The 24,647-nt window shown below is 35.5% G+C and overlaps 2 protein-coding genes across 6 annotated transcripts in view; both read right to left on the reverse strand.

The window, feature by feature from the left end:
- The window catches only part of dcun1d5 (DCN1, defective in cullin neddylation 1, domain containing 5 (S. cerevisiae)), a 14,661-nt gene extending 12,767 nt beyond the window's left edge, over positions 1 to 1,894 (reverse strand). For all 4 annotated transcript variants that reach the window (XR_001428515.1, XM_015060574.1, XM_015060572.1 and 1 more), the window contains exon 1: positions 1,783 to 1,894. Coding sequence is in view for 3 of the 4 variants with exons in the window: in XM_015060574.1 (XP_014916060.1) it covers positions 1,783 to 1,879 (97 nt within the window). In the remaining variant the exon portion in view is untranslated. The remainder of the gene's footprint in view (positions 1 to 1,782) is intronic.
- Positions 1,895 to 4,635: 2,741 nt separating this feature from the next.
- On the reverse strand, positions 4,636 to 23,954 carry LOC106964834 (cullin-5). Of its 2 annotated transcripts, none has more exons than XM_015060560.1 (19): positions 23,849 to 23,954; positions 21,992 to 22,101; positions 19,222 to 19,321; positions 18,225 to 18,401; positions 17,655 to 17,796; positions 17,220 to 17,365; positions 15,796 to 15,876; positions 15,518 to 15,611; positions 14,276 to 14,406; positions 13,541 to 13,648; positions 12,232 to 12,296; positions 12,017 to 12,149; positions 11,810 to 11,941; positions 11,555 to 11,678; positions 9,745 to 9,920; positions 9,503 to 9,664; positions 8,126 to 8,244; positions 7,861 to 7,984; positions 4,636 to 6,528 (listed from the first exon to the last, which is right to left on the reverse strand). In XM_015060560.1, exons 1-19 carry the CDS (start codon positions 23,870 to 23,872, stop codon positions 6,334 to 6,336), a joined length of 2,343 nt encoding a protein of 780 aa, XP_014916046.1. In that variant the 5' UTR covers positions 23,873 to 23,954; the 3' UTR covers positions 4,636 to 6,333. The 2 variants fall into 2 exon arrangements, with proteins under 2 accessions (XP_014916046.1, XP_014916045.1); XM_015060559.1 differs by having other exon boundaries at positions 21,992 to 22,137; positions 23,849 to 23,887.
- Between the last annotated feature and the right edge of the window lie 693 nt (positions 23,955 to 24,647).

Below are 24,647 nucleotides of genomic sequence, written 5' to 3' on the forward strand. Positions count from 1 at the left end.
ATTGCTAAAGTCTGGGAGGTTAGAGTCCTTGTCAAACGGTGTTTTTGACTAAAGTCTGAAAAAACCTAGAGGTTAGAGTCCTTGTCAAACGGTGTTTTTGACTAAATTCCCAGAGGGTTAGAGTCCCAGTCCTAAAAGGGGCGCGGGTTTAATGTTTTTATCCTTTTTAATCTTTTTTTTTCTCAAAATCTCTTTCTCACTGTTTATTCTATGTCACATGCTGTTTTTATTTTAATTATGTAAAGCACTTTGAAATGACTTGCTGCTGAAATGTGCTATACAAATAAAATTTGATTGATTGATTGCAATTATGTTATTTATTTTTTACGGCAGCAGCTAATAATAAATCAGTAGGATGAAAAAACTGGCAGTTTCAATGAAACACTTTAGCCTTTTTTATTCAATATTACAAATACATTAAAAATGCAGATATTTTTTTAAAAATAAGAAAATTAACATTTTTATGTCCAATATGCATTAACATTGCATTCCTTAAGTGAGCGCTTTATTATTTGTAGCAAAGGATGAATCTGCAGCTAAAAAGAAAAATACTTTAAACATCAACATGTGAAAATCTTAACTTTACATCAATAGGGTAGGGCTAATCTGTTGATTATTGTATCAATTAACTGATTAATAATTGAATAGAACATTTTTTATTTAATTTTTACAGAATTTGAACCAGGAATGCCGCTTGAGGAGTTCTGGGTAGAATATATTTACAATCACAATTCATTGCTTCAGCCCTATTTATCTAATACCATAATTTTGCATAGAATTTAATATTTTAGTCTAATTAGTAACTCTACACTTGCATAGCCTTTTAAAGGAATACTTTTGTATTCTTACTAACCTTTTACTCTTAATTTCTTGGACTCCTACTTTTTAATTTTGTGTAAAATATGTTAAAGTATCGCCACTCTTAATTGAGTATAATATTTAGGTACTCTACTCACTTATTATTATTTCATTAGAAACAGCAGAAGCTTTGATCGCTGTTCTGCTCATTAATGCCTCTAAGCTGCAAAGAAGCAGGTTTTTTCAGGTCGTACCATCACCATCTGTCATCACAAATACAGTAACAGCGAACAAGAACTGCGTCACAAGCTGGATTTCCTCCCCCCACCCCTCCAGAACAGTGTCCAGACTTGAAGCTGGTTCGGAAAAGATTTCACACACGCCAGCCGACAAAAACGAAATCACGTTACTCAAAGCGAAGCATGACGGGTTAAAATAAAATCTGACTGTGAAACAGTTTCAAACGTCAAAACAAATACGCGTTTGTTAACGTTGAGCCGAAAACGTCATCTAAAATGATGCCTGTAGTAAATCTGAATACTTCTACGTCATATAAAGACAAACTTTTTTATAGCTTTCTTAATTTGAATTGTTTGAACGTTAAGGTTTCAACGTTTAATCAAATACGACAGTTAATGCTAACGTTAGCAGCAGCAAATTAGCCAGTCACGGCGGCTAATACCCAGAATTTCACACAAAATGCTGCTTGAAAATAGTCAGTCAAAGTCTCTTAAAGTTAAATAATATCATACATAAAAAGGCATGCTAAAACCTCACAGTGTAATGATATTTTTGCGTGTAAGCGCTTCTCTTTTGTTAGCAAGCTAACGCTAATAGCACATCGCGGGTTGCAGAGCTGCCATTCAGAGTGACGTTGGTTATCAACAGACGCTTCATGAAGTTTAATATTTTTTTATTTTAACGATGTTGAAGAACTACTCGTAAATAGTTATTCAAGTTCATAATTCGTGTTAAAACACTCACTGTGTCCAGCTTCACGCTTCCTGACTAATTCCACCAGCTTTCCACACTGTTGAGGTTTCAGCTGTACCGGCGTTTCCTTGGGAGTGGGCGATACCATCACTGAGCGGGGCAGACAGACAAAAACCTTCTGATCTCCGGAATAAACCACCAAGACATAACAGATTGTATTGGTTGTGTTTAGAGATATAACCTCCAATGGATAATAAATACTAAAAATATAAAATCACATAGCAACAAATAATGTGGAAAAAAAAAACTACCCTACGTAGTAGAAGAAGTGGAATCTTCCATTGGTTTCTTAAAGGGGCCGTCCTCATTTTTGGCACAAGTGTCAGGGAAACCTTCACACGTTCATTAATGGAATCAAAATGCCAATTCTTAATCATTATCAATTCTTTGCATGGTAAATACGAACGATAACTGTGATATACAGCTAATAAAGTAGCCAATTGATTACAATTACAGGTTTACCTGATCATTTCATTTCTCTGCATAGTATAAATTAAATAAAAAGATGAACCTGTCAAACAGAGGTTGTAAAACACAATTATGCAACTATTTTACTGAGATTCAAGCCTAATTATGAGAATAAAAGTAATCAATTACACTTTAAACCAATTTTGAGTTTTAAAGTAATAATTGAGAATTTTCTAACTTATGAGAATTATTACCCATGCAGAATGACATGTTCTCTCATCTTTCCCATTTTGAGTAGTGTCTACATGAAATAGCCCTCTGTTATAATCATGCTTAAGGCCAGAAACGTTTTTATTTTTTTATTGTGACAGAAAAGGTCCAATTGTAAAAAGTAGATTTAATCAAATCAAATACAAAAATATAAATTATTGAAAAGCCTCGATTGTAAGGAAAGCGCTTTAAAATTAAAACTACATTTTAAAGTTATGTTTCAATATGAGATAATAGTTGCAGTCAGATATTTAGTCAACAGGTGATTTAATCTCCACAAAGAATGAAATTATTGTCTTTAATATCAGTCTTGGTTATGCAGTTTATTTCCTGCACTGATGCTAATAACTCAAATAAAGAAAACAATTAAAATTGTTATTGTTTCTAGTTTTTAGCTGGACGCATAAATAAACTCGACTCACCTCACAAAAAAAACGACGTCAACGCAGATGTTTTAAAAGGACTTTATATGAAAACAACATGAACACAGAATAGATCCATGTAAGGAAACGAAGAGCCCTCCTGATTTTTATCACATTAAACCTTAGTAAAATGCGTTTCTATGGACTGGTGGGAGTCCAGGACTAACAGGAAGTCTCTCAGAGCTTCAGTGGTTTAATGAAGGATTAACTTCTACAGATGCATGTTGATTAATTTTAATGTTGTTGGAAGGTAAATTTATTTCAGTAATTCAAATTGAAAAAATAAAACTTTTATGTTGTACAGATTCATCACACAGTGATATATTTCAAGTTATTTCTGATGATTATGGTTTGTAGCTGAAAAAATTCTCTAAAATAAAAATATTAAATAAGATCAGTAAAAACAGATTTGATACGGAAATGTTTGTCTGTACAGACTTAACAGTCGTCCTGCAGACATCGATACTTTCCACAAGCAAAGCCAAAAAAGGTTGACTGTTCAGAGTACAATGGAAAGTTGAGTGGAAGGAAAAAATGTGGTTAAAAAAACAAGGTGCAAAACCAAAAAGTATAACCATAGCGGTTGGATTCCTTGTATCAAACCAATTCTCAACCACAGACACCAGATACTCTTACTAGAGCAGAGGAAAAATATGCTATTCTGATTCTAAGAGGTCAAAAGTCTTGTTTTTAAAGTCATTTTCTAATTTCAATTGCAAATCAAAGTCAGAGTCTGGAGGAAAAGTGGAGAACCACAGGATCCAAGTTCCTTGGAGTTTCCAGTCAGTAGCTGCGTTTCCACTGGCCATTAAATTGTGCCAAGTGGAACTGCAAATCTAAATTTGCTTAAAGGAAACAAGGCAATTTCGGAAAAAAAGTTTGTTTTTGACTAAAACTTCCAGTCCTACAATGAGGTGGTGGTTTCGGTTGCATCGAAATTAGTGTATTTTGCAAAACTGCAATGAAAACACCTTTTCTGTGTCACATGATCAACAACAATATATTACTACTGGTGGAAATGACGAAGACGACCAACAGGAAGTGGTTGGAGGATGATAGAGCAGTGTGATTTTTAATGATTTATCGGATTAACTAACATATTCAAATGTGATTTTAATTGCATTTCTCATTTAATGGAAACACCAAAATTGAAAAATTGTGTTTTTTCCCCAACATCTGGTGACGTTTTGTGTCAGCAAGTCATCTGCTGGTTCTGGTCCACTGAGTTTTCTGAAGTCCACAGTCAACCAGGAAACTCTAGAGCTCTTCATGCTTCCCTGACCTTTAACCCCATAAAATGGGTGAAGAAGATGAGAGACTCCAGACCCAAGAAGGCAGATGGTGTGAAAAGAGCTATAAAAGAAACCTGGGTTTCCATTACACCTCAGCAGAACCACAGGCTGATCTGCTCCATGCCACGCCGCATTGATGCACTAATTCATGCAAAAACAATCCCAAAACATCACTGAGTGCAAAGATATGAATACTGACGTATATGCTTAAAACAGGAGTTGGTGATACAAGTTTCTGAGACACTGAATGTAGCGTTTTCTTTACCTGTAAGCCATACTCATTAAAAATGGAAAGAAACAAAAGTAGAAATATTTTACTGTTCTGAGATATCTGACATGAAATACTGCACTTTTATAATACATTCTAATTTTTTCAGATGTATTAGTTTTAACGTTGGTATTTTATCAGTTGTGAACAATAAACATCAACAGAAACACTTGAAATAAATAAATAACTGTGTGATGAAACTTTATTGTATACAAGTTTAACTTTTTCAACTGAATAAATGAAATAAATCATTTTAGGATGATGCATTTGTATAGAAGTGGTCACATTAATGTATGGATCTGCTGCTTCATGTGGAAGTGGTAGTTGCTAATTTTCTGTTTTTGTAAACTTAATATCAGATTCAGGTGATTCTAGAGCTTGATAAAGGCAGAATATGCCCCAATATGTGAAACTCTAGAGCTGAGAGAGGGTGAACTTTCTTTCCCCACTTGCAAAAACACAAAATCTTTGAGTAATTTTATTAAGAACTTGAAATAAGACAAAACTAACTTACAAGTAACTTTTCAATTAGATACAGGAGCTTGTTTTAATGCTGTAAATCTTGAATATTGATTTTAAAAAGTCATAGTTCCACATGCAATTCTTTTTGCTTATAACATGGAAAAATGTAATAAGTGTAAAAATCTGCCAGCTGAATTAGTACTTTTTCATCAGCATTGAGGAATTATTTAAAACAAGCTCATATATATTGCTGAAAAGTTGCTTTTATATTAGTTTTGTCCTATTTTAAGTATAATAAGATGTATGCACGAGAAACTAAAAAAAATACGTGGTAATATTTAATGTTTTTGCAGTGTGTATCCAAACACCATTAGGCTTACTTATTAACCAGAAATGATAGAAACTCTTTTTTTTCCTGTTGATCTGATTATTTTGACGCAAAAAAGTAACCTGGTCATTAATTTCACTTTGTCCGGCTTGGAATTTAATTTCATAATGTCAAGTTCATTGGTTCTTACACACCAAATAGTTTGCAGGGCGATAACGGTTCAGCAATGGCCTAAAAATATAAACTGTTTAACTGCAATCACATGGCAGAGTAAGAAAACCAAAAATCGACTTTGTAACTCTGGCAGATCCTCGGTTTCCATTACCTCCATCACAAAGTGTGATCGTTTTCCGTTGATGGAAAAAAACAAAATAATAATAATAATCATAGAGCAGCATGCTGTTGAAAGTGCACATAGAGATACACACACATAAAAGAACACGTACACGTCATGCACCCAAACACACGCAACACCCACGCGACACAAACACACACAATTTGGCAAAAAATACTCCTCGGTACTCTGAACTAGTCCTTTCGCAGTCTCCGCTCCTCCTGGTCGCCAACTTTTACTCGCAATTCTTTTGAGTTTCAACAAGAGCCATAGCGAATAGGAGGGATGCAAGATGGCCGCCATAGAGATGGCCGCCGCAAAGATGGCAGCCGAGGCCTCAAGAGAAAGCGAACAACTGTCCTCCCTTCACTGCACACGTCACCCTCCATCTCTTCTGCAGCTCTCTGCTGAGGAAAGTAAGGCAGGAAGTATTTAATTTTTAGTGTATAACTGTTTTTGTTTTTCTTCTGAGCTGAGCTGCTGGCAAAAAGGCCCGCCGTGCCGTGCGTTTCCCCGGATTGGACACTAGAGGGCAGCGAAGACAAACAACGACTCAACGCTACATCTTTAAATGACACACCGGCGTCACACATACAGAAAAAAACATCCACACTTTTGTTGAAAAGGCTCAACCTCGTCCCTCCGTCGACCTTCGTCAGGCCTCTCCCTCCGTTCGGCTCCTCTTCGGGATCACAAAGCGCCGGTGGCAGCCCCAGCGGTAAAAGAAAAACAGCGGAAATGCACTCGTTGCTGGGTGCCTAGGCCATGTAGATGAAGGTGTTGATGTCCGATTCGTCCCTCTTTATATATTTGTGTTCGATGAGCCACTCGATCTGCTCCTTTATCATCTTCTTCTGAGGCAGAAACATATTTTTCAGGATTTCCACCAGCTCCGTTTGCAGCTGAGCGTTGCTGATGCGCTTCCTCATCTTCATGATTTGGATGATAGCCTCCTGAATACAAAATGCAGATTTTTAATTAAAACTATTTTCTTTTTCACATTTTATCTTACACATTTATATTCCGCAAAACTGCAATGGAAACACCTTTTCGCTTGACACTAGTCACATGATCAACAACTGGACGTTAGTACTGGCGGGAAAAACGAAGAAGACGACAGTAGTAGTTGGAGGATGCATGTTTTTAATGACTTACTACGTGAACACGTGAGATTTTTAATTGCGTTTCTTACTAAGTGGAAACACCGCAATTGCAAAATTGTGGGGTTTTTTTCGACATTAGTGAAATATTGACAAAGTTTTGTGCACATTTGTAATGTAAATACAGCTAGAGAAACCCCTAGGGAAAATGCAATGCAGTAAATGTCCTTCATAAGTCAAATAATTAGAAAACGAAGCGAAAGCAAAGCTGGTAGAGGCAAACATGAGAGGGCTTGGTACAGAAACTAAAACTGATTCTACATACACTGCAAAAACAGAAAATCTTACATAATTCTTGATTGAAAGACATAGTTCCATGTTACGGTCCCTGGCCTCTTGAGGCTGTGCAGGCTTTGGGGGCGTAACTTTCCACTTGTAGAAAAAAAAATCTACAAGTGGAACCATATCTTTCAATCAATAATCATGAATTATTTACTAAAACTAAACTTCTATATCTTGCTGAAAAGTTACTTCTAAGTTAGTATACTTTAAATAAGACAAAACTAAGATATCTGCTCTAGAAACTAGACTAAAATACTTGGTTTTTGTTTTTTCTAGTGTATAATGTGTGTCACACTGCAAAAGCACAAAATCTTACCAAGTATTTTTGTTTAGTGTAAATATCTTATTACACTTAAAATAAGACAAAACTAACTCATAAGTAACATGTAAGTAAGATATATAGGAGCTTGTTTTAAGTCAATAATTCCTTAATATTGATTTAAAAATGTAGTTCTAGTGGCACATTTAATTTATGACATTTTTACCATTTTATAAGTGAAATAATCCGCTTGGAATAAGTGGAATAACTGCTTTTTCATCAATATTGGAAGACTGACTAAAAACAAGCTCCTACATCTTGCTTAGTCTTATTTCAACTGTAATACGATATTTACATTAGAAACCAGACTAAAATACTTGGTGAAACTGTGATTTTACAGTGCAGTTTCTCCAGTTGCTGTGTGTTTTCATTAGAGTGTTTGGAGTGTAAACACGCTCCTGTAAATTTGACCTGATGCCTCCAACATCCTGGAACTATCGACCATAAAATGAAAGGACTTGTTGACCCGACTCGTTGCTCCGTTGCCGTCGAGGAAATCGCATCAGCACAACCTGGCAACATACCTGAGTTCTGAGTATTCTGAGCTGAACGATTCCTTCGTTTTCCTCCTCTCTCATTCGCTCCGTTGTGAGCTGCAGCCGACCAATCAAATTGATCTTCCCTCTCTTCTGGACTTTGGAGTTTTTGCTGAGAAAAGACAGAATACCAAAGAATCCCCAAATATTAAAATATAATGTGTAAGAAATTGGAGCATCAATTTCCTCTCCGAATCTTGAGCATTTACATCAAAATAAAGGATGTAATTTATTTTCTGTTGCAGTGACCTACATGAGCGAGAACTCCTGGTTGACGTAGAAGAGCGTGGCATCTGTAAAGTCTTTGGGCGAGCTAACGGACGGGTCATACGACAGGACTTGCTTCTTCAGTTTAGGAAACGCAACTAGAGACTAAAGACAGAAGAAAAAAAATTTATGTGGTAAAATACCAGGTATTTTTGGTGTAACTTCTATTGTAAATATCTTATTGCACTTGAAATGAGACAAAACTAACTTACAAGCAACTTTTCAGCAAGAAATAGGAGCTTATTTTAGATCAATAATTCCTTATTATATTGAGGAAAAATATCTAGTTCAACTGGCAGAGTATTTCATTTCTAACAAGTCATTTTCCCCTTGTTCTAAGTGAAATGATCTGCCAGTGGAACTTGAACTGGGTTGCTAGGTTACGGGCTGAGCTTGGCTGGGGTTGCTAGGTAACGGCGCAGTGGAACATTCTACTTAATAGTGAGAAAAAAAAAAGTTTTCCACTGGCAGATTATTTCACTTATAACATGGAAAAATGTCTTCCAATAAATCTAATAATCTGCCAGTGCAACTAGTACTTTTTATCAATATTAAGGAATTAAAACAAACTCCTATTTCTTGATGCAAAGTTAATTATAAGCAGAGGGTAAGAGTACCCAAAAATTGTACTCCAGTAAAAGTAGCAATACTTCAACATTTTTTACTCAAGTAAAAGTGAAAAAGTATTTGGTAAAAAAGTCTACTCAAGTACTGAGAAGCTGATCAAATTATCAATAATTTAATATTTAAAAATGATTGATAATCATCAGACAGACCAAATTATAAAATTAAGTGGAAATATTGGTATTTTAAGGACAAAAATGCCAATAATTCACATAACAAAAAAAATAAAAAAAAATAAAAAATCGGGCAAAAGAAAATGTTTCCAAATCAGTTTCTTTCAATAAAAATCTTATTAAACTTTAACAAAAACTGCAGGTGTGTGTCTGTTTCTGGTGACTGTTTGGTTAAAACATGTTTGTTTTTCATTCAGCGGGTAAAAAAATCCAGAAATTTTATTCAAGAGTAAAAATACTTCATAGTAAAATTACAGAAGCAAAAGTAAAAAGTACAGTGTAGCAAAAATACTCCTAAAAGTAAATTCTTTCAAAAGCGTTACTCATGTAAATGTAATTGAGTAAATGTAATTAGTTACAACCCAACTCTGATTAGAAGGTAGCTTTGTTTTATTTTAAGTGAACTAAGATATTTGCACAAGAAACGAGAACAAAACTACATGGTAAGATTGAGTGTTTTTGCAGTGACAGAAATCTTCACAGGTCGGTTATGAGTCTTATTAAAACAAACTTCATGCAGCTGAAAAGAAAAACAGACGTTTTGTTGTTTATTATTCTGTTCTGACCCAAAGCGTTCGGCGCAGCTCCGCGTCAGGAAGCTCTGTGGCGAGTTTGAGATTCTCAAAGCTGATTTTCTCCCTCGGCCTCTGATTCCAGGCAAACAGCACGGCGAGCTGGAAGGTCGTGACCTCAAGGTCGTACTGGCCCACCTCGTTCTTAAAGGTGATCTGAACAACAAAAAGGTTTAAAAGAGGTTGAAATGTGGGGGATTAAACTCACAGAAACAGCAGAGGTTTGTTGTACTCACGATGCCGTTGGACATGAGGTGATGCCAGTGGAGTTTCCGACCGCTGTGGTTCCTCTTGTAGAAGTCCTCGACCTCGGGGATCAGGTCCTCCAGCTCCGTCGGCAGCGAGACGAAAACCTTCTCGCTGCTCCGTGACCACGCCCCGGCGTTCAGGATCTTAATGTTCACGCTGTCCGCTGCAGAAACACGAACCGGGGGTCAGGGTGAGAATCGATTTGGGTTTTTCATTATGCTTCAGCTTTGTTTCGTTCTGACTCTGTCCAATTCCGTCAGTTTTAATTAGTTTTTTGACTGTGTCAGCTAAATAGCGTGTAGTTTTAGTTTAGTTTGTAGTAGTAGTTTTAGTTCTTCATACTCTGGTTAATCTTTAAGTGCATAATTCATAAAGTAATGTATTGATTTGGTAATGAATACTCAACAGAAGATACAATTTTCAAAAAATATATTAAATTATTGTTGAACAACCAACTGACTGGTGTTTTCTCCCAACTTTTGTGGACTAGGAGGAATATGGAGTGCCATAATGTGTTTGTGTTGGGGGGGATATTTCACATCAGTTCAAAAGGCTAATAAATAGATTCATAAACACAAAAATAAAGGATATTACATCTATAATTTCAATATGTTTTAGCAAGTTTTATAAATGCATGATATAGTTGTAGTTAGTTGTAGTTTTTCCCCATTAATTTCTGTTTTTATTCATTTCAATTAATAAATATGTTTTCTCAATTTAAGCTTTCGTTACTTTGTTAGTTCTATTTAACTATAATAACCTTGCTATGGGTGGGTATTTATTGTATTGTTTATCATTTATCCTGATATCTTTGATTTATTGTTTGACACAATAAATTGCAATTGATGTTTATAAACCCTTAAAACTGTCTGTATTTTCTTTTTACAGTTTTTTCATCATCAATGAATAGCAGTACACTTGAAAAATATGATTAAATGCAGCTACTGTGTGCATATTAACGATAAAAATCACACTTCGTATTAGAGCAGTATTTGTGTTTGTGAGGCTATAGCTGCTCTGCCATGCAGTCACAGTCATACAGTTAAGTAAAAAGAAGTAATAAATTGTTTTTATCCTCCATTTATTGTTATACAACTATTTTAGAGGTTTCCAATTCACAATCACAGAAATTAACCCAAAAACAATAAAAACAAAAATTATGCATTAACTAATGAATAATTGCGAGTTTATTGTAAATTTTTATGGAAAAATGGTTAAAAAAATTATATATATATATCAGGTTTAAGTGATACTAACTCCCTCCTGCAGGTGGCAGTATTTCTCACTTACACTGCTGGCAGAGTAAGTAGCACATAGGCTACATGCCCATCTAAGCTAGCAGATAAAAGCTACATTAGCTAATTTAGCTAGTTTGGCAGTAACTATTCCAGTAAATATCACTGATATTTATTTTAGTATCACACAGAGGTGGGTAGATTATTCACAAACTGTGACCAAGTAATAGCTGTAATGTACTTATATTGTTCATAAGTTATACAGGAACGAGGCGAAAGTTGGTTCTACACCGGTGGCTTGCTTATCGTTGTCATAGCAACTCCATAGCAACCGCCTGCCAAAGTGGCTGTCGGTTACAAAGTTCACAGAAGTGAAATGTCACATGAGAACTATGTATTAGGCTTTAACAGAAATGTCAAAGTCAGCGTTTAATAACTTTTAAAGTACAACACAAAAAACAAGTTTCAGTTTGATCATCATTTCAAACAGCAGCTGAAACTCATAAAACAGCCACTGAATTTGGGTTTATTGATTTGTTTTGTGTTTTTGGTTTAGTCGTACCTGGTAGAGCCAGCTTGTTGTGTTTGTGCATCTCCTTGAAGACCTGATTGAGATCCTCTGAGACCTTGATGTCCTGAAACATCCTGGCCAGCTTGTTCACATAGTCAGCAGGCATTCCTACTTCCTACAGAGACATAATCATCACCAGCTCTTTCCAAACCTCCAAAACACAGAACTGAAATTCAAGGATTTCCAGCACCTGCCCCAGGACCCTGTAATGATGATTATTTCTGTATTCGTCTGAGTGGGACTCACCCTCAGCCACTCCACCATGTTCTCCTCGATCTCGCTGTCGGCTGAAATGTCCAGAATAAGGCGCCTCGTCAGGTGAGCTTTGTGGTACCGCATGAAGACATCTTTGTTCTGGACGTACTTCAACACCAAGAGCTGCAGGGACGACGGAGGAGAAATCATGAAGCCGGCGGGAAGGAAACAGGCCAACGGGTCGGGAAATCCACTCACCACTTCTTTGAGCTTCAGCTCGATTTCTTCAGAGGTAAGTTTCTTGCTGAGGGGCGTTTTCCTCAGCAACATGTCACAGTAGTTCGCCAGCAGCTCGGGACATTTGGACTCGGGCTGAGTTTTCATTCCCACTCTGATTAAAAACAAACAGTCGAACGTTGATACTAACGTTTCGACAGTGACGGGTTTTAACGGGTTGTTTGTCTCAGACTCACCCCTTCTGCTTCATAGGAAGCTCCAGCTTGAAGATTGTTGCATCGTTTACGACGGCTTTGTAAGCCTTGGAAAGAAAACAACAAAAGGATTAAAAAAATGTAAAGCAAATGTGTAAAAAGAGAAAAGAAAAAAAAAGCAAAGCTGTTGGGTTTTGTCATTATTACTTTGCCTATTTATTTAAGACAGAAACATTATTTCCTTTATTATTTTAGATTATTTTTTCCATTTTATTTTATTTCTTTACTTGTTAAATATTTGTTTTATTTTTATTTTTTTGAAATATTTTATTTATTATCTTATTTAAGATTTTTTCATTTTATTTATTAAATATTTAATTATCTTGTCATAAACTTTTAATTTATAATTTTTTTTACTTAAAATTTTATTTATTGATTATCTTATTTTTTATCTTAGTTTTTTATTTGCTAAATACTTAATTATCCTGTCATCAGCTTCTAGTTTATAAATTTTTTACATGTTTTATTTATTTACAACCTTATTTTTTACTTTGTTTGCTAAATACTTAATCACACTTCCTTGTTTATTATTGTATCTATTTATTATTTTAGATTTTATTCTTCTATTATTATTATAATTGTCATGAACATTTTAATTTATGTAGTTATGTCATATTTTATTAATTTATCTTTTATTTAAGGTTTTATTCTTTAATTTATTTATTTGTTAAATATTTAATTACTTTTTAATTTTACTATTTACTTGACATTTTATTTATTTGTTTATCATTTTAAACTTTATTAAATATTTAACAAATTCTGTCGGAAATGTTTTATTTATGTAATAATTTTTTTATTTAGTTTTTGTTTTAAATTTTATTCTTTTTTAGGCGTTGAGTCTGAGATGGACGTCTGTTTTTCGGGTGAATTTTCTGGAATGTTTCTGGTAATAGTGGCAGCTGTCATAAATATTTCTAACTGGATAACAACAGAAATCAAATAGTTTGTACAAAGGATCTTATGAAGTTTTTCCATGCTGTTGTGGAGCAACAGTTGATTTTTTAAAGACCATTATTACTGATACATGTCCTAATTGGGATGCCAAAACTACAACTATCATCTTTTAAGAGAGCTTTAATTTGTAGCACCTGGCTGCTACTTTCCATCTTAAATCCTATAAAAAAACAAAAGTGTTCTTTGCTTTTCCACACACACAAAGCTTCTCCATTTGTGCACTTGAGGTTAGATTAAAACAGCTTAAAAACCAGATAAAAACCAGCGAGTCACGTTATTTCTGTGACCAACTCTGAGAGCTGAAGGTTGTGGTTTGAGGGTGAAGCTAAAAACACACCTTATCTCTTGCTGTGAGGAAGCGCGGGTCATCCTGGAAAGCCTCCTTCACCAGTTTACTGAAGCGATTAAACAACGTCAGCAGCTGCTCCACATACTTCTCAGAGTCCTGCAACAACATTTACAAACAATCATACTTCGGTAATAACGGCTTACATTTACTCAGTTACATTTACTTAAGTAACCTTTTTGGAAAAAATTACTTTTAGGAGTATTTTTACTACACTGTATTTTAAGTAATTTTATTATGAAATATTTCTACTATTATATGAGTAAGATTTCTGGATTTTCCTCCCAGAACAAAAACTGCAGACACAGACCTGCAGTTTTTGTTAAAGTTTCATCAGTTTTTTATTGAAAGAAACTGATTTGGAAAAAAATATATTTTGCCTGATTTTGTTATTTATATGAATTATTGTGAGTTTGTCCTTAAAATACCAAAATCTCCACTTAACTTTATGTCTTGGTCCGTCTGATTATGTCATTTGTAAATATTAATTGATTGATAATTTCATCAGTTAGTCAGTACTGGAGAAGACCTTTTGCCAAATACATTTCTACACTTAGACGAACACTTTTCACTTTTACTTGAGTAAAAATATGTTGAAGCAGTCCTATTTTTACTAGAGTACAATTTTTGGCTACTCTACCCGTCTCTGACAACAATGAGCTGCATGAAGAGGAATTACCCATAGATGATATGATCAGACATGGCAGCTGGAGTCGGTAAACGTACCGTAGTGATCGTCTCAGCGGCAGCCACCATGTCTGCCAGTCCAGCATTAATGATGTGCTCTTCTAGGTCCTTCAGCATGGGCTCAATCCCACTGGGAACCTTGTCCATTAGTGAAAACATGAGGTGCAGCTCTGCTCAGGGGGGGTGAGGGGGGAACAAACAAATCAGAGGAACAAAGCATGATGGAGGAAGATCACAACCAACAATCCCTCAGACTTTCTAAACGTTGTTTTCAGAGAAATGTTCAGTTTCGATCAGAAGTTTACAGTCTGACCTCTAAGGGGGTTTTCACACCTGACTCTGTTCAGTTGGGGAACAAAATTGCAACATTTGTTACATTTTCAGCTGCTGTGGTTTGCAAACGAAGCAAACCCTCTGAAAAACCTGTTCCCCTCCTCGCCTGTGGGGGCGCTGCAACAAGAGCCAATGATTGGAATGACATAAAAACCTCTGAAGAAGACACCGAGCGCAACTTTCTTCTTTACGAAACGTAATCAGAACCACGTTTTCCTCGCCCTACATGTCGGCTACGCTACACGCAGACTCGTTGTCATAGCAACTGACAACAACACTTTATGTGTCAGGATCCAACGAAAAAAAAACACTCAAACATCCAGTCTGAGTGTCTGAAAACATTAAACATTAGAGTTTAATGTTTTCAGTCTTTAATATTTATTTTGCGATTATTAATAAGTGATCTTTGAGGTACATTAGCTAACACTGCTAATAGCTAAGCTAACACAGCGGTGGTTGATTAATTTAAACGACTGCTCTACTGATGATCTATCAGAGTTGGTGTTTAGGTCACATTTTTGTTTCAACTTTTTAACTGAACCAAAACACACCGAATTCTACATCCCATCTAAATGTTAAAGTTGTCATAGTCAAGCTAGCATCACTGACCTACTTCCCTCTGCCTTGCTATTTTTTTTCTTAATTAAAACTCTTTCGAGACCTTGTTAGCTAGTTGTCGTAGTGTTGACAAAAAGCACCAAAGTGCTGCATCCCTTCTTCCTTTATACATTAGGTGTACATTTAAGTTTTAGCGCATTATGTTAATTTAACAGCTGAAACCAATGCTAGTCATCGTTAGCGAGCAGCTTTTTGTCCTCCAGCAGGGAGATGGGGGCGGGATCTTGATGTCAAGCTGTAAGGGGTCCAGAATTCCCTTAGTGAAAAATAATTGTCATAATTTACTTTAAAGATTACGATTGATTAGAAAACAGTGTTCTGGATACTCACTCTCTGTCTCGTTGCGTTTAATCATTCCTGGACATTCGGCTAGGATGGTCTCCTTGAACGAAGTCACCAAAGCGTTAACGCAACACTCCATAAGCTGCAAGGGAAAGAAACAAGATACGTAAACTGGCATCCAACACATACATAAACTTACCTAAAAAATACTAACTATGAGGGTGGTTATGAATAATATTGGTTGTATTTGTGTGTTTAATGCATGACTTCCTTTTTCAGCAGATAAATAAAAACATGATTTAAAGGATCTCATGAAAGACACCTACTGCTTGAACAGAATTACATTCACGTCGTGTTTCTAGATATCGAAGCGCTCTCTTCTCCTCCTCTCTGAGTTTTGCATCAGCCTGCAGGGGAAAAAAAAGAAACGAACAGGAAGCAGAAATATAATGTCAAGCATGTTGCAACCACAAACTTCTGCTTATTCAGTTGGGATTTTAATGAAATTTGGAGAAGTGAAAGAAAAGAACAACGAGCCTTTTGCCACAGTCACCGAAGAGCTGTGATCAACAAACTTTCCAGTTTCTGACCCAGAAAATAAAAATATAAGAAGGGTCATGACCCCCACTCCTGGTTGATTTTTAACGGGCATGTAAATTGACTTTTTTGAGCTTCACATCATGTTATAATGTTATTATCTAATCAAAATCATACAGAGTCTTACCCTCCTCTACTCAGCTCCTCAGACTAGCCAGCAGCAATTAGCAAACACTTGGTGGAACTGTGCATATGCTGAGCTTATATGAGTTGCATCTCAGAGCAATGCTGGTAAAAACGTTGTTAAAGGGAGCCTTGTTGTGAGAACTTCCTGCAGAGCTTCAGAAAGTGCAGTAGCTTCTTAAAGAGACAGCGGTCCAATTTCCTATGCATTAAATTATGAAGTAAAATCTTTCTTAAGCCATATTTGATATATTCAGCACTTTTCTAACAACTGGAGTTAACATACTCACTTGACTGCATTATAAAATGGCACTATGTGTCTGGAAAAACATAATACTACCCCTTTAAATTATTACTTCTAAGATGCATATTGGCATTTTTGGTATTTAGGTTGATTTCAGAACCTGATCAAACTTATTTGTGACCCCAACTTTGAAAAATACTGATGTAGGAGACGGGAAACAAGTGGAAAAAGTTGCCTTTCATCCTGGTAAAATGCAGCTCCTTGTTCTACGCTTTGCTTTATACAGAGGGTCTGGATCACTGAGAAACGACTGAATCTGCTGCAGTTTTAAACAACTAGATCTGATTTTACCCAATCGCTAACTTTTGGCCATGGCATATGTAATGCACCGGCTCGATGAAGCTTACCAGAAATTACCTGTGAAAGCAATAAAATGTCTTGAACATTATCTTTTGCATGACCAACAATGACTAACAGTTTTGTTCACTTCCTAAGCTGCTATTGCTAAAACTACAGATAAACTTCTTTCTGGATCAATAAAATAGAAAACAATTCATCCCCAAAAAAACAATGTGCAATATTTCCAATTTAGAGCAAAAATAATTTAGAGATACATCTTTCTGTAAAACTCAGACTACTTTGAGTGTTTCATTAAAAAGTGCATGGTAATTACACTTTTATTTTTTTTTTGCATTTATTATTTGTGGTTTTAGACACCAGAAAGAATTGTGAAATATTACAACTCCATACTAACAAGAAGGAAACTAAAAAAAAACAAAAACTTACATATTTCATGTAGTTTTGGACACCGTTTTGCTGCAGGTAGGACGGTGCCTGTGTTCTGTAGAACCTCTCAGTGGAGTCCAGGTAGGCTTTCTCAAAGTTATCCCTGTAGATCTGCAGCTTGTCCTCTGGGTTGGAGCACAGGTTGACTGGACAGGGAGAGGAAAACACTTCATGGCGGTCGTATTTCCTCCACAACCACAGGAAGTAATTGTCCAAAAAAGCAACATGACAAACGGAAAAAAGCTATAAACAGAAATCTGCAAAAAGAAAAAAACTGAGATGCTGCAATGCAAAAAAAAAAAAAAAAAAAAAAAAAAAAAACAACTTTTCACCAAAAAATTTGGAAATTTTAAAACCTCTTCTTCTCTGGAAACTCTTTTTCTGGCTTGTTGCGTTTCTTCAATCCGATCTGCTTCTCGTTACGGTCTTTCTTACCGTATGATTCCCGGACGCCGATGACGAGCTGCGAGTCGAAGGCCTCGCCCAGCCTCTCTGCGTGCACCAGCTTCATCGCGCTGTCCTGCAGGCGGCTCTTAATGTTGGAAAATATCGACTCGTTCCACGTGTCCAGCATGAGCTGCAGAGAGTGAAACACGTTGAATCTACTCAAAAATTTTTCAATGAAAAAAAAAAAAAAAAACTCCTAGTAACCTGTTTTTTAACTATTCAGTGATATTTGTCATATTTGTAGGTGGAAACATTAATTATCACTTTTTGATAGATTTATAAGGCAGCTGATCAATACTGTCTTTCTGATGTGTGAGTTTCTATTTTCTTTATGTGCTTCCTTTTTATTACTCCTCACTAAAGGTGGGTAGAGTAGCCAAAACTTGAACTGAAGTAAGAGTAGTACTACTTCAAAGTAAAAAGTATTTGGTAAAAATTCTGTTTAAGTACAGAGTAACTGATCAAATAATGGATTTCTATAGGCACTGCTTGCGTCTCTGCTGACTTTTCTTGCAGCTTCTACTTTTTCCTTCTTCCTTTCCCGTTTTCCCGTCTCACCTTGCGTACGATGCTGTCCTCCATGTTTGTTTTCTTGTTGCTGCCCTGCTTCCCCATCAGCGTGATCTCCAGCTGACAGAACGGTTTGGGCAGGATGTCGCACTGGGTGAAGAACTTCCTCCACTCCACGATGTACGCCTTCAGCAGCGCCGTGTCGTCTTGGTGGCTCAGCACGCGCTGCCATGGCAACGGATACAGAGGAAAAAATACTTCCTGAAAACTTCAAGGAATTGAGTTTGTATGGCAATAAATTGATCATAAAGTTGGTACAAAAGACAAAAAGAAATTAAACTGGAGATTAAAAAAAAAGATTTGAAACTAAAAATTTATCTTGAAACTGCAGAACAAGAATGTGAAGTTAAAAAATAACTTTTCAGATTCAATGTGTTAAAATTGTTTTCAGTTTAAAATTGTTCTGAGCTTTAATTTTTTTCAGTTTAAAATTCTTATTGTCAGCTTCAATTTTTTTCCAGTTCCTATTTATTTTCAATTTTAATTTTTTTAATCAGTTTTAAAAGTTTTTTTTTAGTTTCAATTTTTTATTTTCAACTTCAATTTTTTTTTAAAGTTTCAAACCTTTTTTCAGTTTTGAACTTTTTTTGTTAAGTTTCAAATATTTCTTTTCAGTGTTTTTTATTGTCTGCAGAATCTGTCAAGAATTAAACGTCAAAAGTAGCGAAACTAAATCAGCTTTAAATAGTTTTTCCACCTTTGGAGATTTTTCTTTTCTACTAACAGACCAACAGAAAATAAGGTTTAAGCACCAACACGGTGATTGTAAGTCGGCTAAAAGTGGACAGACAGTAGATGATCAACTGTAAATGAATAAAGAAGCAGAAAAGGTTAAACAACAACCTTCAGAAATCCTGGACAGCTGTTGATCAGAACCACGTAAAAAATTACAGAAACGTCTGCCTCAAATCGAAACCTGACAGTAGAATTAGCCAAAGAGAATTACACAGAAACAAACACTGGAGATAAATAAGAAGCTTCTTACGGTTTGTGCTTGTTTGATGAAGTCGAGGATGTCTTCTTTGAGGGCTTGGTGGATTTTAGCAGGACCTTTATCGTCCCATAAACAGACAGCATGGACGTCACTAGAAAGGAAAAACCAAAAACAAAACATGTCCAGCCTGTTCCTATGTGAGGAAAACAATGATCTTCAAGCAGAAAATAATATATTTCAGACATTTAAGCAACTCTAAAGTGCAAAAGTTTTACATCTGAGGTCATGATATAGATCAGGTTCTTAAATTATTTAGTTTTTTATTTAACCTGAAATGTATGACAGAGTTTTAGGGCCAGACTAAGAAAAAATATATATTTTACAAGAAACAGTCACACAATGCTTAAATCACAATAAAGTTTTGACAAAGAGTCACAATGCTATAAGAATAAAGTCATAGTATCACCAGAATAAAGTTGTATGACAAAGGCCTTAATAAAATGAAAATAAAGATGAAATAATGCAAGAAAAAAAGGCAAAAATAAGTCATAAGATAATATCACCAAAAATAAATCCAGCAACAAAGCAGTTTCAACAAAAAATAATATTATGAAAATAAAGTCGGAATAACGAAAAAAAATTTCTGAATGATACAAGAATAAAGTTGTATGACAAAAAGTCATAATATTATGAGAATAAAGTCACAACATTACCAGAATAAAGTTGTAATGATACATGAATAAACTCATATTACTCGAATAAAGTGGCATATGTTTACTGAATGAAGTAGTAATTTAAGGATAAGTCCTACATGAATAAACAATGTAAATGAGGAATGTTGAGCCTCTTGTGAAGTTATTATATCACTTTTACAAATAATACTAAACCTTTCAACACATCAGCATCAAATTATCAGCAGCAGGACTTGAAACGACCAAGTATTTAAATAAAACATCACAGACTATCGTAAGCTTTACATAAAAATAATACAGTAAGGAAGTAACAATATATAGCTTTTACTGTGTTGTATTAATATGCAAATGGCCCAACAAATAAAACATAACAGAACTACAAAGCTGGTGTGTTAACAAGAGGTCTCACTTTGACATAAACTGTAGGTCTGTCTTGTAATGGACAGAGTATCGAGAAATTTTACTCTGATAAAAGTAGCGATAGCTCACATGTCACTCAAGTAAAAAGTACAGTGTAGTAAAACTAAACTGCTACTTAAAGTACATTATTTCCAAAAATGTACAGTAAATGTAACTGAGCAAATGCAAAATTATAAAGTGGTTGGAGTTGATGCAAAACCAAGAAATAAATAGTATCTTTAAGATGTGGGAAGACGTTCAGTCAGACAAACTCTGCATTTAGACGAAGCGGCTCTGAAATTTTATCGCACTTTCCCCGACTTTTCAGAGGAGATGATAAATCCTACCTTACAATTTCTGCATCTTTTCACATGGAAGATGGTTTTTCTCAAATTTTTATTTGCATTTTTACACTGATCGAGACTCAACAACAAAGTTACAGCTAAAAGATAGTCGAACAGTCACTTCGCTGAAGAGAGAAATTCACACATTCTCGAAAGATGGCAGACGGATTGAAACCTGGATGAAACTCCCTCAGAGCTTCTGTCCACAATGAACGCAGCTTTTTTTACATCCAAACACAACTCGGCTATTATTCAGCTCCTGACTGCAACAGGACTGGAACTAGCAATTATTTCAGAATCGATAATTCTATTGATCATTCTGAGGATTAATTGGATTTAAAACATTCTGCAGATTTTTCACTTAACCAGTTAGAAATACATTAAAATATGCAATTTGCTTTTTTAGAATAAGAAAATAAACACTTGATTGCCTGAGATGCATTAATGTAGCGTTACTTTAGTGAATTTGAAGCAGGTGAAGCCAAAGCTGTCACTTGAGGAGATTTGAGGTAAAATATATTGAAAGACAAAGGTGTTTTTATCTGAAATGCAAAATACAGCTCTGAAAAAAACCCATTGCACTGAACCCCATCAAAAACCTCCTGGCTATTCCACCAAATGTTGATTTCTGAGTTAAAACATTAATATTGTTGTTTCTAGAGGAATATGAACTTGTTTTCTTTACACTGTTTGAGGTCTGAGAGCACAGCATTTTTTTGCTATTTCTCATTTTCTGCAAATAAATACTAAAATTTTTGCTTGGAATTTTAGAGACATGTCAGTATTTCATAGAATAAACGAACAATGTTCATTTTGCAGGGGTCTCTTAATTATTTCCAGTTTGGGTCTGTATACTACAGTTAATGATTAAACAATTACTCAATTAGTTGACAATTATTCAAATAATAGATTAATCACAATTAATTGCTTCAGCTCTATTTGTAATTTTAATGATTATGGGTTAAAGATAATAAAAAAAAATATTAATCGTGTCATTCTTTCAGACTGCAACATTACACTTTCAATCTGTGTGTATGATGACTCTAGATAACCACAATAAATCTTAAAATATTCAATAATATTAAAGTCGTGAATAGCCCAACTTAAAATTGAGAATGCCTGTAAGAATAAACATTTTTAAGAAGCAAATAAATTTTGTTTTAGTTGATAATTTTGCACAAACTGGAAGCTGATTAACGTTTCATTTTACCAAAAGCAGGACGTGAATAAATAAAGAAGTGGCCTTTAAACTTTGACATCTTTAGCATCTTAAGAAGGAAACTCAACGATGGCACAGGGCGCTCCGCTTTCGTCCACTCTGCATTAAAACTAAAGCAGTTGTTTCCACAGCAGCTGTACTGCGGCGGATCAAAGAGCGTCTCTTACGAGAATAAGTCGAACCACTGTTGCTTGGTGACGGCCTCTTGTCTTAGCAGCTTGAGAACGATGGGCCGCATCAGGTCCCACTTGTCCTCAAACTGCAGGGACCCCTTGTTCTGCCAGAAAGACATGAGGGAAGGGTGGAGGAAAATCTAATATTACAGAACAGAAATGAGAAAATACAGGCTGGGAGTGAGACAAAGAGTATAAAGAGGAGATGCACCGATGAGGGTCGATACCAATTACCGATGTCATACCTGTCGGCGCCAGTTTTAATTTCTGTTTCTTAAATCACATAAAGAATAAAAATGCAATGCAGGTTCTTTGATAGAAACAGCACTGTTGTTACTAGAGCTGAAACGATCGATTAATTCTGATTAATCGGTTATTGAAATAATCATCAACTAATTTAGTAACCGATTAATCGCCAACTGGAGCATGTAGACTAAAAAAAAGACATTTGTTGAAAAGAAAATATTCAGAGAATTAATTAAACCAAAACTTTACAAAACAGATGTACAGTTTGTATTTAACGCCTCAAGTGCAAGCTTTTTGTCCTGCTAGCTAGTCTTGCTATTTAGCTGGCTAGAATTTGTTCATCATAACCTCGGCTTTTGTGTTTGCTTCATTAATATGTCACATGGTAATGAACATGGGAATGACTGACACCAGACATGTTTATTCAAATTCTAGCAGATTTTTATAAGCAATCAAAATCAGTATTTTGAATAGTGTTGCCGTTTTTGTTACAGTTTCTTTTAATCTGTTAATTCACCTCAAGACGTGTAATATTGGCTGTAATCTGTTTTGGATGTATGTGAACTATACATCCAAAACAAATCTTAATCTTGTTAAGAACAAGATTAACAATAACATTATTGACACACTGTACATGTATAATGCCTTAACATAAAGAAAATACTGTCTAGTTAATAGAAATAGGAATGTGCAACTGAGTGAAGTTAGTTTTTATTTAAATGTACATAAAGCGTTAGTAATTTCTTCATTGTGGTTTGATAAACTACGGGCCCCAAAACAACATCTTGTTTAAGGCCCCCAGAGAGCTAGGACCGGCCCTGCCACGAATTATTAGGCGTATTTAGACACTGATATCCTGTTAAATGTGTTATCTAGGTCAGTAGATTTACACTAGAGCCAACATGAAGTTCGTTTTAACGCTACCTAGCAGGTTAGCGGATATTTGGGGGATTAAAGCCTAACTAACCTGATTTGGGATCTGCGTATCTCTCTGCAGACTAAACTTTTGGCTGAGGTGAATATTATTTTGAAAGGCCTTCCAGGAACAGACGCTAGTTTTAGCAACCTTATTGAGAGGTTAGCTAGTCAAAATAAAGTCCAAACAGAAGCAGCTTGAAGCGGTTCTGCTGTGGGCGTGTGGGGGAGTTCGTGGCGTGGAGGTCTGGTTTCCTTCCGAACCGTGTTTCTAGCATTTTTCTCCCCCAGTGTTTCGGCTGGGACCTGCTTCTTCTGGTCCATCTCTCGGACTGATCCACGCAGGGACCCGACACTAGCTAACGGCTTACAGTTCTGCGTTCGGTTCCGAATCTCAGGAAGAAGGCTGGATTCGTAATTTAAGCGCAGGTTCGGGGAGGGAAATGAAGAGATTAAAAGGGGACGACATGATCGGGGAAACGAACCCCGGCATAACACCGGACTTCAACAACGGCAGCGGCCACTTCAGGCGCACCTTTCTGGGTTTTTATTACATAAATGCTAACATCAGCGGAGATGCGTGGAGGCTGAAGCACCGAGAACATTTATCAGCAGTTAACCTAAAAAGACGTAACAGCAACGAACCTAAATGTGCACAGAAACAGTGAATGTAATTCAGTTGCTTCTTACCTTTAACAAATTAGGCGTCGCCATGTTTCTCCAACTTATCACCTCGCAGATTCTCGCGAGACAGGTATCAGGATTAGGTAATGGTAACCCAGTTCACCGAAATAAACTCTCTCCTGCTTCTAAAAACAGACTTGGTGGTTCAATTAATAGTTATTGTCTTCTCAGTATGGAACACGATATTCTGATTACAGATAAAAGTATATTTTAATTCTGTTTAACTAAAGTTAAAACGTCTAAAACCAACACCCCTCGAGATTTTTTTTACTGTTGAATAGAATAGAATAAAACAGAAACAGCCTTTATTGTAATCAGATGTTGTCAATGTAAAAGTTCACAGAAAATCTTAAAGTGTTTAAAACAATATGTAAAAGAACAAGATTAACAATAACATTATTGACACACTGTACATGTATAATGCCTTCACATAAAGAAAATACTGTCTAGTTAATAGAAATAGGAATGTGCAACTGAGTGAAGTTAGTTTTTATTTAAATGTACATAAAGTGCATTTGTATTGCACATTAAAAAAGACTGACTATTTAAAATACAAAATATCAGTGCAGAAAAACAGATGAACAACAGCAAAAAGGTTGTTTAAAAATAAGTAGGTTGTGCAAATTATTTTAGTTTTAATTTAATAAATTGGTAAACTAAGAACAATTGGAATATAACAACTAAGCGGAGACTGAAAGATTTCTGGCTTTTAAATCTTAAAATAATATATTTAATCTTTCTTGAAGCTGAATGGTGACATTTATACCAAACCCAGCCAGTTTAAGATAGTGAAGTAAAAGTAAAA

The sequence above is a fragment of the Poecilia latipinna genome, unplaced genomic scaffold, assembly GCF_001443285.1.
Source record: "Poecilia latipinna isolate Pla-1442-1.1 unplaced genomic scaffold, P_latipinna-1.0 Scaffold1726, whole genome shotgun sequence".
Taxonomy (NCBI): Eukaryota; Metazoa; Chordata; class Actinopteri; order Cyprinodontiformes; family Poeciliidae; genus Poecilia; species Poecilia latipinna.